Source organism: Archocentrus centrarchus, chromosome 3 (genome assembly GCF_007364275.1).
Source record: "Archocentrus centrarchus isolate MPI-CPG fArcCen1 chromosome 3, fArcCen1, whole genome shotgun sequence".
Classification (NCBI taxonomy): Eukaryota; Metazoa; Chordata; class Actinopteri; order Cichliformes; family Cichlidae; genus Archocentrus; species Archocentrus centrarchus.
In genome coordinates, this window is record NC_044348.1 from 2,396,137 (window position 1) to 2,411,403 (window position 15,267).

The 15,267-nt window shown below is 43.3% G+C and overlaps 1 protein-coding gene across 1 annotated transcript in view; it reads left to right on the top strand.

Moving 5' to 3' along the window:
• nav2a (neuron navigator 2a) overlaps nt 1-15,267 on the top strand; it is a 76,114-nt gene that overhangs the window by 31,903 nt on the left and 28,944 nt on the right. The window contains exons 11-13 of the mRNA XM_030759013.1: nt 713-835; nt 12,739-12,868; nt 14,917-15,235. Coding sequence (XP_030614873.1) covers nt 713-835; nt 12,739-12,868; nt 14,917-15,235 — 572 coding nt within the window. The remainder of the gene's footprint in view (nt 1-712; nt 836-12,738; nt 12,869-14,916; nt 15,236-15,267) is intronic.

Below are 15,267 nucleotides of genomic sequence, written 5' to 3' on the forward strand. Positions count from 1 at the left end.
TTAAATGAGTCAATATTTAGCTCCATTAGGAAGCTCCTCCACAGGTAAATATTTGGGGAATTAGAATTGTTTTAGTTTCAGTGGGAATGTTTATGCAATCATTCATAGCCTCAGCATTAGCCACAGGCTGTAACTGCTGCTAACTCAGCCTCAGAGGCCAACAAGCAATAAACTGAGTCCCTTCAAACATAATTTTCCATTATGAAACAAAGTGAACGCCCTACTTAGCCTACACTTATAAATACAGTACAAGTATTTTTAGCTACTTTTAATGCTTAATTACTCAATCATAATATTCTAGCCTGAAGCACTGATAGATTCTGTATTGGTGATGAATTGCAGTGTGTTTCCTGTAGACATAAAGCACAAACTGTCTACTGAGCAGTCCCCTCTTCTAAAGGCCACTGTTGTCTAACACTGGCCACATGAGAGAAACATCTCTTTAGTTAGTTTGCTGCCTCCAGTGTTGATGTGGGATCCTTTTGCTTCATTTAACCCTGATTGATGAGTGCTTTGCCTCAGCCAGAAAACTATATGGCTGTGGGTTCCTGCTCAGTAAGACATCTATAACAAAAGCAGCTCCAGCAAGAAGACAAGTGACTGTTAATTCAGCCCGCTGTCTAAAACAAAGCGATTTGAGCCCTGTGATTGTTACATCTCAGAACTGCTTTATGTTGCTTTTTTTCTAATACATTTTGGTTGTGCTTTGCAGCTACATGACTGATGGAGGTTTGGGTCTTTACACTCGGCGCCTTAACCGCCTTCCCGACAGCATGGCTGCTGTTCGAGAGACGCTCCATCGAAATGCGTCATCCGGACAGGGAGATGCTGACAGGTAGGTCTGAAATATCTTAAAATGTCACCTGCTTCTTCTGAAACGACCCATTTCATTTGAGGAGAATTTATTTTGATGCACTGTTGCAGCTCACCATTTAACTGAGCTTGCAGTCTACAACCTGCATTTCTCAGGAGGCCTTTATACAGCTGCTATTGAATGCACTGAGCTCGATCTGTTTGTCCAAATGAAAGACACATAACGATAGCTAGCCAGTGACTTTTTAAACATGTCTTGTGGTTGGTTTTTGCTCTATTTCCTGCTGTCAGTGCAGAAAATGTGAACGTATCATTCTGCAGGTGATGGTGTGGTGTGGGGGTATTGTTTTGTTCTGGGACATTATTCTATCAGGTCATTCTAAGGTGTGGAAAAAAACAATGCTCATGAATGAAATTGTGAAATTTCTTGACCATGGGTTAAACAAGGTATGTTTACACTTGAGGCATAAAGCATACATAATTATCAATCCCTGATTAAGTACTAGTTAAGGTGGACTAGTTTCTTTTTCTTCAAATGCGTTTCAGTGGACGACTGAATAGGAAGTGGAAATACTTCTGGTGGAAAAGTGTCAACAAGAAAATATCTTATTTTAACTGATTGCATTAAATAAACACACATGGAATAATGCACAGTTTAGGGTGTATTTGTCTTAGGAGACATTAACAGCCTCCCTTTGATTATACTTGTACCACTACACAGGATAGGATGCATCGAACTTTGTGGACACCACACTGCTGATGTATGTGAACTCATCCTGAACACTTCTGTTATATCAGGATGTGTGGGTCACAACATGTAGTAAAACGAGAAGATCAGTCAAATATTTTTATATCCGCGGGACTTTCTGAAGCGTCTCGTTTCAGCGCGTGTAATTTGGTGAGACGTTGCCGTCTTTGTCCTGTCACAGAGCCGGGGAAGGATTTCAATTCCTGGCAAGTTGACAGAAGGAAATGAATGAAGGCTGAGCTGAACTCAACCGTGTTACCAGATAGTGATGGGGGTGGTGGGAAAAAAAGAGAAATAGGTTAGGGGGAAGGGAATAAGCCTGTGATGAAGATGAACTACAGAATGGATGAAGGTGGTTGTGAGAATAAGGGATAAATTGAGTGTGACAAAGGACTTCTATAGCCCAGGACAGGTGATTGGTCTCCTTCAGAGACAAAAGATTAAGGTGAGTACGTGTCTCTTGTCTCTGGTCTCCTCATATGTATCCATCTGTCAACCATCCATCCATCCATCCATTCTCTTCCGCTTATCCGGGGCCGGGTCGCGGGGGCAGGAGCCTAAGCAGAGAAGCTCAGGCTTCCCTCTCCCCAGCCACCTCCTCCAGTTCATCTGGGGGGACCCCAAGGCATTCCCAGGCCAGCCGAGAGATATAATCTCTCCAGCGTGTCCTGGGTCTACCACGGGGCCTCCTCCCGGTGGGACATGCCCGGAACACCTCACCCAAGAGGCGGCCATCTGTCAACCTGTGATCTCTTATTAAGTAGATGCTTCAGAACTAGTAATGTTTAAAATTTCAAACAAAAGCTTTTTAATGACTTGAATCTTGAGTGGATGTGTTATGTGGACAGACGTGCTGCTTTGAGCACTTCAAGTAGTCTTTATCCATAAATCCTCAGGTGTGGCCAATTTCCTGTCTGCCAGACTTTTGACCTTTGCCCCCTTGCTACCTTTTACCCTGCACACACACACACACACACACACACACACACACACACACACACACACACACACACACACACACACACACACACCGTTCTTCACATTAAACTGCTCCAGCCCTCAGGTGGGGCTTAAAACAAACTTTCCTTCTCCTTACCTTTCATCTGTGGCCTCCCTATCATCCTCCTCCTTCTCTCTTTACATGCAGAACTCCATCTCTCCTCTCACCTCTTATTTTTCTCTTCTAAGTACTTTTGATTAGAGTGCAGCGAGGAGAAGAAACCTAAAAGCAATTAAAATGATAAAAGTCAGGGAATTTCCCTTTTTTTTTTCTTATTTGATTTTAAACTGTAATGTTTCCATCTTGATTTTTAGGTTCATAAGATTAGAGAGAAAGGCAGGTGGTGGTTTTTCAGGAAGAGATGAGGGGACTCTGCTCCTCCCAGCCACACCTCCTCACCCCTAAAGGAATGTCTGATGATTGTGCTGACTGCTTTTACTTTGAGATTAATTAGGAGAGTTGGGGAAGCAGCAGATAAAATACATTAGCATAATAAACGGAATCTAGTGGAGCTGCAGGGTGACTGGTTTTTTTCCCTTGTATAAGATGAAGCCAATTTAAGTCACAAGAGGAGGGTTAACAGTGTCTTTTTGGGCTGGTGGAAGAGAGCTGCGCATGTGCTTCCTACAGTTTATTTGTGAGTGTCTTAGCTGAAGGTCTGATCTCTGAGGTATGTTCATTTATATTTGCTTTCTGGGTGTGCGGCCTGTCTATAAACCTGCTGCAGTTTGCTGTTTTTGCATCTTCTGGTTTCCAATGCAGCCGAGCCCCCCTGAGGAAGTTGGGGGGTGGGGGTAGGTGTCTAGTGTTACTGTGGCACTGGGGCAAAATCCTTGTGACCCCAGGACGAGGAGGTCACAAACTTCAAAGGATTGAGGTTCACAGTTGAGAGCGTTCCAGAGGTCTTTAGGCCTTTGCACTAAAACTCTCCAGATCAGGCCAAACTTGGGCTAATGAGAAGTGAAGGATGCTGGAAAACACAGTATTGAACCGCATGTTCAGACGATGAGGGGAAACCAATTCAACGTAATTACGAGAGCATCAGTTGTGTTGTGAGTGTTGTGACTGTTGGAAGTGCAATAACTAGTTTGACCAACTGTCAGATGCATGCAAAGCAGCACATGGGAACAAAATGAGTCATGGGACAACAGGACCTACAAGGCTGAGTGTATAGACAAAGACAATAGAGGCTAGAAAATTTTGTGTGTGTGTGTGTGTGTGTGTGTGTGTGTGTGTCTGTGTGTGTGTGTGTGTGTGTGTGTGTGTGTGTGTGTGTGTGTCTGTGTGAGAGAGATCATGCTTATCCCTGTCATTTATCTCTGTGGCCGGAGAAAGAGGAAGCGATCCATAATGGCCTGTCTTCTGCTTTGGCTTCTCTTTGTTAAAGCAGACAAAGGGCCGAGGTCTTTGTGGTGTGACAATGCTGTAGCAGTGTTATAGAGAGGAGCCCCCCCCCTGATTCTTACACACAGGCGCTGAAGGTATCATTACTCTATGCCTAATGAGAACGTGACAAAAAGCAGAAACAAAGGAGCACCACACATTACTTAGTCTGAGATGCCTCCACATGAATCGGCATAATGTGGGGGCAGAGTGGTTAAAGAATCCTCTTAATGATGTAGGATTTTAGGATCTTGTTGGTATCTGCACAGATGTACTTCCAAGTACAACTGCTGTTTCACGCCCGGGTCAGATCACATAAAGGACACTCGGCATCGTTGTCAAAGTGTCCTTCCTTGACCTCAAATGTTTTAACTCAACACGAGAGACTTGGTGCACTTCCAAAGCGTGCAAAAGATGTGTATGTGAGATATATATACAGTTACTGAGAGGGAAAAGCAAATAGAGTTGTGTCATGTGATGAAATATAATTTACAGTACAGACTATGCCAATGGCAAAGATGTTGTGGTCACAAGCTAAAATAAGCAGCAGGAATAAAGTATTTTTTGTAGCCTCTGGGTGTGTTTTATAGGCTTCATGTGATTCCTCTTAGAGTGAAAACAGCGTTACACTCATTTCAAAAGCTGCTTTGCAATCCATTATCTTTCATTGTCTTTCTATTATAGATTTATTTCCTTGGGAAAGTGCTTTGCATTCCCTTAGTGTTAAAAACTGCAGCACACGTAAACCTAAATAAACTTATCACCTTTGTTTTCCTCTCAGGATATTCAGATCTTTGTTAGAATACAGAGACTCTGTAAATACTCCATAATTATTGAAGTAATGCTTCAGTAGGGATCATTAAGGCAGGAAGGTTGGTTCAGTTGTTAGTACAGACCAATGTGATGCTCTGGATTGGCAAATTCCCACATTCCTGGAACATCACTCTGCAGCGTGAATTGTGTAAGTCTACTGTGATAACTTGCCAGAGCTGTAAAGTCCCTTCTCCTGTTAAGCCATTGTGCAGTCTCTTGGCATCTCTATCCCAGCCTTTTTGTTAAATATTACTATTGTGTTTTCTGTCCGAATGGACTACCTGCTCAGTGGTTGCTCCTGTGAATCACTCGTTCGGTTCAGGGTTGCAGGGCTGGAGCTCATTCCTGCTCTAATAGGGTGAGAAGCGGGGCACACCCCGGATATGTCACCAGTCGATTGCAGGAGTAATACAGAACAAGCACTGTGCTGTCACTATAGAAGTCTTGTTTGATTCAGTATTGACATTATTATGATAAATTTTCAAATGACTTTGTCATGTGGAAACATACTATGTACTATAGATACTATAGCTGTTGATAATACTCAAGTGATCTTTGATGATTTTCGTTGTCAGAAGCACAGAAAATCGGTGTCTCTGTGTTCACTGGAAGCACCTTTGCTGATTTCCAGTTTCTCTCACGGGGCTTCAGTCCCACCTGCATCAGAACTGAAGTTGTTTAGAACATGCCCCGAGCCCCAATATGTTATCTGTCCTGTCTAGACTTGAGCAGGTTCCCTGTTGGCCTGAGGTGGGAGAAGAAAGAGCTTCACCCTACCTTTATAAGCTCTACTCCTCAGCTACCAACACCTGGCACGCCATGTGTCTCACCCTTTACCTGTCTATCTCTCCGTCTGTCCTCTGCAACCCCCACCTCCACCCACTCTCCCTGGTTTAGTGAATGTGTGAGGGTGGTTTCCAGGTTTTCACTAAAATAATTGCAGTTTTCACCCTTCCTTCATGAGCAGTACTCCCTGGAACCAGGAGTATATTTGAATACTAATTAGAGACACACAGCTGCATCTGGTCATAGTCCATACTGTCCCTGCTTGGTCCTGCTTGTTGCAATCATCAGCCTGTCACTGCTGAACACAGCTGCTGTCTATGACTTAGTCAGCAATAACCTCCATAGTTTTTGTGTGTTTGTGTGTATGTTGGCCCTCAGCTCCAGTCTAGATTATCAGAAGGGCTTGTTTAGTGATAGCAAAAGGGTGCAGGTTGCAGCAGTGCTAGATTATCAGGATTGGTGACATTAGGGAAAAAATTACTTCACCTTAATCATCTATAATTGTCAGTAGATTTTGTACAATTCTTTTTTTTTTTTTTTTTTGCTGTTATGTAAAATATTATATTTGGAATTAAGCAAGCCACAGTGCAAAGACATGCAGTTAGTGAGATTGGGTTAATTAGTGATTCTAAATTGCCCCTAGGTGTGAATGTGAGTGCGAATAGTCTCTCTGTGTTGGCCCTGTGATATGTATGTATGTATGCGACATGCATGCATATTACCTCCTACACACACACACACACACACACACAATAGCCAGCCATATATTTTCCTGCAGATATCCAGACTCTCACATAGCCTTTGACTCCACTCAATAAATGCTATAACTTCCTCCCAGCTACATTCATGCTAAAAACAGTGCTCTGCTGTGTCCCAGTGGAGTGTGTGCTGCTGAAGCCATGCAGATCAGGCACTGTGAGGCTCCTGGGAGCTGTCTGAATCTGTAGCTGTTTGATTCAAGATGTGAGGTCAACTATGATACTCCCACGCACATACTGCATCTGGCACAAGATCCTCTTCCACCTACATGCCAAAAAAAAAAAATCTCTGTTTTAGTCATTTGGATCTCGACAGTTACTGTAGTTCACACCCTTAATTTTTATGTTGTGTCAGGAGGTGAAATTGATCCAGCTGAGGTCAATCGATGGGGAAGAGTAACATATTATGAGAAGAAGGAAACCAACAGAGACAGAGTCTTAAGAGAAATGATGTTTCTGTTGCCATGGATACTGCATCAGTAGACCACCAAACACCTACCGTTTAGTCACACTCACACTAAAGAGGGCGGGGCTGTTCCTCAGGTACATTTAAGTGTTCTCTCTTTGTCAGAGATGGCAGCTCTAACAGCTGCACTCCTCTATTCCTCATATCCACGTTTTTTTGTAATGGTACTTTTTAAAAACCTGCTTTTATTTTTTCTGTTGTGTTCAGATTCTTTGCTTTATTACTCAGCTGAAATCTATGAATGTGCAAATGACCCGTAGAAGGGGAAAAAAAGCTTGGTATGGGGCAAAAGTTGTTGCCACAGCCAGTATATGAGCCACAGCCAGAAGTCCAGCAGTTTGGTTTTTTTTTTTTTTTTAAGGAAAACGAAGAAGAGACGTTCCCATGTCTCTGGTCCAACATGGAATCTGACCCAGGCTGGGGGGCAAAATAGTAGATGTAGAATGCAGATCAGAGGAGCCTTAACTGATCTACAATGATCAGTTTTTGGAATCATCAACACAGGGTAAGTTTTAACTCTCCATACCTTCCCTGACTTATATTTTCCATGTTAGCTTGGATGCACATGGGGAGTCAGGGAGTGGGGTTCGTGCAGGTTGCAGCTTTAAAGCATTAAGCTGATTATCCGCGTTTCACCATGTGAGCTCCAGGAAAAGCTCTGGGGACAGAAGTCTGTTTCAGGTCTGCAGACATACAACTGGTACATAATGTTAAACAGTACTGTTTTTTTTTTAGTTTTAGTTTTAGTTGTTTTATACCAGCAGTTGTATGTTAGTCAGTTTGCACTGTGTGACTCATAGTTGAGTTGGAGATGCTGAACTGAGAGCATCTGTTAAAAAATAGAGAAGTGGGAGGAAGAAGCAAATGGCTCAACAGTAAAAGAGGATACTGCTGAAAATGCTTTGTTTTCTTGAAGTGGATTTTCAGCTGTCATCTGGGGACACTTTGAAAGGTTTCAAACCAGATGAGTATTAAAAAGGGCAGATTCTAGGAAAAGGCTGTTTTTATGTTGTAGCTGTTATTTCTTTTATTTGGATCCCAGCGATCCCGGGTCGCAGCTTTGAGTTTCATTCTAGCATTGATGTGACAATAGGTTAGTTGGAGTGTTTTGTGTGTGTGTGCTCACATGAGGAATTCCAAGTTTGTCACAGTAGTCTTTTAAATTTTGCTTTTTGCTGCGTGAGCAGATGCAGCATGGCGCAGTCGTGTGCGTGAGTTTAGTGATGCGTGTCACATGTGAGAAAAGTTTGTTGTGTTTTTACTGTGGATCCGAGTCTGTGTTTACACATCAAATAGAAAGAGAGAGAGAGGAGTCAAAGGAAATCTAAGTGAAAGAGTGACAGCCGGAGGGATCTAAATGCTTTGATAAATTCTCTGAGTAGAGATAGCAAATGTTTTCCCAGGACAGAGGACAATAGGACTAGACACAGAAGAGAGAGCCAGAGAGAAAAAAAAGAGGGCGCGTGAGAGAGACATTCCTCAGTGTGCTGTCCAGTCCAGTCCTGTCCTTTCCTGCAGGGACAGCTGTGTCATTTTCGTACCGCAGGACTCCTGGGCTCCAGCCCGGAATGTGCCGGGTCCCAGTGCCCCGTTCTCCACCTCCTTCAACTTCACACTATTCCCACATAGTCCTCACTGCTATCACTTTCTTTTTTAATTTGTTTAGAAGCTTTAAGTGTATTCAGATTTATTGTCTATTTGCAGATTTGCACCTTTTTCTCATAATAACATAATAATGTGTTTTAGAAAGACAGTGAGCACCTTGCAGGTATGAGTGCTGTGGTGAGGCAACGTAATGTTTCTGTGTCACACATTAAAGCTGGCCAAACAGTTTTCCAGAATCTGGGAAAACATCTTCTGTTATATATTCCTTTTTTTATATATATATTTTATCTTTCTATTTTCCACTACAAGCAGCCTGATTATGAATCTTCTTTATATTTATGTATGTATGTGGTTGAAATCAACATATTATATAAATATGATTTGATCAATATGTGATGTTTTCTTCATTTTTATGTGGTTTGTTGTTGTATAGCTTTTGTACAAATTACTAACTTATTCATAGTTTCTGTCTAGGAAAATTTGTATTTTTTATATTATATCAATTATTCCAGTGAAAATGGACACCAGTAATTTTGTGTTTTCCCTGTGAGCGCTGTGTTCTCCATGGTGTAGCATTTACTGATAGGAGTAAATTGTTTTGCGCAGTTAGGATGGTGCTGAAATGTCTGGGGTAGAGGCTAGACATGGGCTCCTCAAATCAAAGCTTATTTGTCACATGCATAGTCATACAAGGTACAACTAGCAGTGAAATGCTTTGGCGACTACCCTTACACCATAGCACAAGATGAAGATATAAATAGGATTATTTAATCAATATATTCTCTCAGAATGAAAATGTCCTGATGCTTCCACAGAACTCACCTGTCAAGTTGCCCACGCTCTTATCTGTGTCCCTCAAACCCTGAGGGCTGGAAGTCAGAGACTCTCCCTCTTCCTCTCCCATTTGTCTGTCTGTGTAGACAGAGCAGAGATTTGGGGTTATACGATACAGCTGCAGCGTGAGGACCAGTAGTCACCCCTCAAACGCAGGAAATCCCCTTACTTCTGCTTCACAGCTCTGTTGTGGCCGCATGTCTGTGTGTACATTTCTGCGGCACAGATCCTGTGTGCATGTGCCAGAGTCAGACTGGGCTTTTCGGGGGGGGGGTACGGTACAGCAGGGCCGACCAGCAAGACCAACCCACCACAGTCCCAGGGGACACACACAAGAAAAGTTAAAACAAACACAACCACTGCCTTTTTCTCAGGACACTTTCAAACACTTTTATTGGCCGACCCAAGCAGGAGCCCTATTTTTTCATTGGCCCTCTTGCCTCCCCCGCTCTACTGTTCTCTTTAAGGAATTTTGGAGGTTTGGCCTCTGAACTCTGACCCCTTTGGGAAAGCAGTAAGTTTTCTAAAGGGACCTGGTTAGAGGCGAGGTTTCTCTCTGGAATGTCTTGATTTAGGTCACTTTCTCTCTGCACTACTGTCCTGTTTGACTGGTTTACAGGCCTCTTAGCCTTGTCAGCCAGTGAGAGAGAAAAGCCTTATGTCATCCTGATGAATGACAAACTTGCACACACAGTTTAACTGTGTATGGCACTAGATGTAAAGAGTCAGTTTTCCATTCATTTTTCATTGCTATGAGAAGCAGACATAAAATCCCGCTTGCTCCTGTTATATTATTGTAGAGGAAGAAATCTAAAAATCCCCAAATTTTCTGCATGACTAGATCCTGTAAAAAGTTAAGAGAGGAAAATGTCTAATTTTGTGATTTGGGTAAACTGGAAGAGGTAGGAGTGCATCACATCTTCCCCTCAGTGTGATGATCTATTAGATGCCGACCTCATTGGCCTGTGTTTGGCACCGCTTCCCCCCGTCTCTGTCTCCCGTGATTGGCTGTAAAGGGCTCAGTGGTTGTTAACTGGCAGGTTGCTTTGCCAGCGGGAGGCTGTGGGCTGAGCCACGCCGCTTGGCCTGATCTCTAATTAGCACTGGCTTGTCAGCTGGTCAGGGTGGATCTGTCTGGGAAATTGCAGTCTTGCACACACACACGCACACACACACGCGCGCGCGCACGCATAAGCCATAGCTGGGAAAGACACAAAAAAGCAGCAGTGGGATAAGGATTGTCCTGTAGTTTCAGAGACTTTGTCTGTGATCATGCAGCTTTGACTTTTGCTGCCTCTTGATTCTTGCAAGGCTGAAGTGGCTTATTTAGGGCTTGGGGTGTGTTTCAGTCTGCACTTTTAGTGGTGCAGCTGCAGCAGTGAAGTGGTTAACAATCCCGGGGGAAGCTCATGTTACGAGCAATAGGGCAGGTCTCCCCCCCCCCCACCCCACCCGTTTCTCTCTGTGTTAGTCCAGAGAGAGACTAAGACTGCTGGAGGGATGAAGCATCAGCGCAACGAGTGACAAAGGAGCTCAATCTAGGAAGTTTGCCAGGGCGAGAGAGGGAGCGAGAGACACTGAGGAAGCTCAGAGTGAGAGAGCGAGACAGACAGAGAGGGAATGGGACAGATATTTGGCTGTGTGAACTCTCTCAGCGGCATGGAGTCATGAAGCTCTCTGTCCAGCCTGGCAGTTTTCCGAAGCGCTCTGCTTTCCACAGCAACCCAGGCACCCTGACCAGGTAGATACCTGTGTGTGTTCATGTGTATGCGTGCGCACAAATGTGCAAAAGAACATTTCTCCTTTTAACAATGAAAACTTTGATTTGTTCAGAGGGTTGAGATCCTTGCGGGTTACATGTATTATCTTTATTCCCCCCCCCCCCCCCCCCCTTTTTTTTTTTTTTTTTTGCATTTGTGTGTGTGGGAATTTCCCCTGTGGCAGGATGGATGCACTGAACCGGTTGCGGTCACTCTAAATCTCTCCGCACCTCACAGCTCGTTTGCTTTACGGATGCTTTCAACTCTGAAAGCCACTGCCTCCCCTCTGCTTCTGGTTGATTTGTTCTACCGGTGATCCCAGAAGGAAGTTGTGTTTTCCCGTCTGTCTCTGTTTGTTAGGTTGTTGAGCAAAGGTCGCTCAAAAAGCAGCAGATGTATTTGGTTTAAAGTCTGCCAAGAAACAGCTGATTAGGTTTTGGTGGCAGTCTGAATCTGGGAGTTTTGCCACAGAAAATGATTTGTTTTTGTTTAGTTTTTTTTTTTTTTTTAAAGGCCATAATTATGTGTGTTCATGCGGATTTCCAAGTTAGCCACTGAGCAGCACTGTTGTATAAAAATCAAACCTGCAAGCCGAATAAGGAACGGGAGTAGTTAGAATATAAACTTTGGGCTACTGAACGTTTTCTCTGGAGGCTCAGTCAGACCTATACCCTGATTAAAGTGAAACAAAACTCTTGTGCTGATGCTTGTTTTCAGACACCATTGTGGAATTGAAGGGTTTTGTTCATTTTGTTGAGGAACGCTGTGGGAAAACTTTCATTTTCCTCAAAGAAATCCAAAAATAGGCTGTTGTTTCCGATGATATACAGCCTTAGTTTACAAATGGATTAACTGATTAAGTTGTCTGGTTCACACCTGTGAGGATTTACTTCAGTTTAGAAATAAAATATATTAGGGTAATAACTGATTTATTGATCAATAAGTCAATAAAATATCAGCAGGAGCAGAGCATTTGGAACTGAAATGCTCAATATGCTGAGGCAGGAGTGTGTCCTTGATGAGTCTTAAAAATGCAAGTGACAGTTCAGATGTGTGTGTGTGTGTGTGTGTGTGCGTGTGTGTGTGTGTGTGTGTGTGTGTGTGTGTGTGTGTGTGTGTGTGTGTGTGTGTGTGTGTGTTCTGGGGCAGCCAGCCCTGCACCGGCCATCACCATTTGCCTCCCTCTGGTCCTTTCAGAGTGATGTTTGCCAACTGGCTGGGCTTCCTGTCCCCCACAGACTCTAAGGAGCACACACACACACACACACACACACACACATATTTACAAATATCCTGTTCAGATGGGTCTGTTTGAACAGTTCAGACACACACAAGCACACCATGATGTCACCCCTCCATTGTGCCTTTGTTCATATGATAGACAACCCCATTCAGCCTGTTTGTGTGTGTGTACCCACATTGAAGTCAATTCAATTTCAATGAATATAAATCACAAGGCAGTTCTGAAAGTTTGTTTCCATTTAACAGAAATTTAACAGAAGGGTTGTGTAACAACATACAGCATGCATCTGTGCCTAAAAAAGAAATGTGAAAATGGGGAAAGGAGAGAGAATAATTACTTTTAAGAATCACACTGATGGTGAGCAGTGTTGTATTTACAGGATAAGAAGCATCACACCTCAGTCCTGTGTCTCCAGGCTCTGCCGTCTTCCTCTTCAAAGAGGAAAGAGCCTCATCCTCTTCACTGTGGAAGCGCGTTTAAAGAGCACTAAAATGAGCATTTCTCTCTATTCTGACATGCGTGTTTTCAGCTGGGATGACAGCAGCTCTGTGAGCAGTGGCATCAGTGACAACATCGACACAGATGACATCAACACCAGCTCCTCCATCTCTTCATACGCCAACACACCCGCAGCACAGCGCAAGGGCCTCAGCACACAGGTGAGACTACATGCTCAAGGGAAGATTTTTAGAATAATGCAAGCTTTTGAGAGTTGGTTGAGTTTTGTTTAGCTTACTAAAATCTTCTGCTTCATCTTCTTCTACTAGGCATTCCTTTAAATGAATGCTAGCCTGGGGGTTAGTGCTCCTCCTCATTACAGAGGTGTTGAATTTTGTTTTATCATTATTTTATTATTTATTACGCCAACTTAAATATGTCAGCACAGTTTCTTGGTACCCACATGAAAACTGGGTACCAAGTTTCGTGCTCCTGATTTGCTTATAAAATGCTCTGTTCGGGATATGACCAAAGGGTGTAATAGTAAAAAAAAAAACATAGCCCACGGTTTTCTTCTTTCCAAAAATCTTGTTTTGAAGGTGACACACAGTTTGGTCCACAGGAAGCCTTTAATTTTTTTCTAAAATTTGAGCCTTTTTTCTGATTATGGTTCTGTAAGATGGCGACCTCACACTAACATGTTTCATGAGTTTTTAATTTGACAGCAGCTGGTAATAGGGGACATTTATCAAAAGCAAACGTCTTCATGTGAAATTAAAAATAATGAATGTTTCATTTTCTTGCTGCACACACATCTACAAGTCTTAACTTGTGTGTTTCAGTGACCTGAACATGGCAACTGTAGAAGAAATTTTATTAAAAAAGACCTTTGATCGTGTAGTGGTTCACCTGTAAACTATAACCCTGCCTTCTGTCATGACGCTGGCTGCACAGAAATATAAAACTAATTCCATTTGGTTGGACTGGAAGAGCCGTCCTGCTGTAGTTGCACGCCTTTTGAGTTTAACAGCCTTCTGAAGCCGTTGTTCCCCGTCTGTGACGTTATATCTTTGCTGGTATGTGGATTCAAAATGACAGCAAGAATTATATTCTTTGAAAACAGAAACTTTCTGATGGCCAACATATGCACAGGCCTCTCTGTAAACACACACTCAGTCTCCCACCTGAGTTGAAATGATCTGGCTTCAGGATGAGCTTTGCTTTTTGTCGTGCTCTTCGTTAGTTCGCAGGTGCAGTGGAGATGTACTCGTCCGTTTACTTTGGCGTTTGCAGGGAGCGCATGTAACTCGCTGGGCCAAAATTAACATCTTCTATCTTTTAATATGTGGACCAGATGAAAATTTGTGAGAGGCCACATATGGCCTGGATTTTTTTTTAATTTTGATTGATTCGAGTGAGCTTCTATCCACTTTGCCTCATTTGTCCAAACCTTCTGTCCCAGGATTCCTCCGCAGAGCTCTGAACTCACAAAGCTAAAGCTGGTGTTGACACTGGCCTTAAATCATTAAATACTGATTTCGAGCCATTAGGGTTCAGGAAGTTGAGAGGTGAGATGAGAATATTAACAGCTGACTCACATGTTTATGCCACGCAGAGAGCGTGTTGTGGCTGACGCATGTCTGTTATTGCTGCAGAGGTAGAGGTGGAGAAGAAAAAACAAAGGAGTCTTTCTCTGAGCGCTGCCGGCAGATTAATTGTGTGTGTGTGTGTGTGTGTGTGTGTGTGTGTGTGTGTGTGTGTGTGTGTGTGTGTGTGTGTGTGTGTGTGTGTGTGTGTGTGTGTGTGTGTGTGTGATCTGTCCTCAAGGAATCCTATATTGACTTTTTGTAGTGTTGTCTGGACAGCTGCAGAATCAGCTTAAAAGCTGATGTCATCCTTTTCTGTAGCTAAAATTTATTGTGTTCATTAGATTAAGGCTATTAAAAAGGTAAAGCTGTGTCTTTTTTTCCAATAAAGTCCACATGATTTCATTGATAACCATTCAGAGAAGGACTTCTCTTTTGCTTAAAATCAAGTACCTTCCTCAAAAACATGAGCAAAACAAAAGCAGAAAAAAATACATCAGTCGCATTTCTCCAGACTTGAGATGTGTGCTCAGGCCCTGATGTTGTCAAACTGCTTTCTGACCAGCTGCACAGGTGGTAGTGATGGTGTGCAGCATGATGGCTTTGGCCATAAAAGGATCGCTTTTTAGAGGCACATTTTCTACAACAACATTAAATCTGATATTCCTTGTATGTCTTTCCAGCCTGTAACGGATGCAGAGAAGCACTCAGCCTCCTCACCAGCACACCAGACTTGGTCAGGAGACGAGGTGAAGAGGCCAGACGGCGGGTCAGACAGCGGGGTCAGGATGGACTCAGGCTCCAAGTGGAGCCGTCGGAACCCCTCCGACATTTCTGATGAGTCAGACAAAGGCGGCTCAGGAAGAAAGACCCCCTCCGTGTCCCACACTGGCTCCTGGAGGAGAGGCATGAGCACTCAGGTGGGGGTGACATCACCCCGGACTAAAAGCACCAGTAGCACAGGCTCCACAGGTTCAGTGAGCCACAAGACCCACAGTTCAGGTAACACCACTATCCAGCACTGATAATAAAAA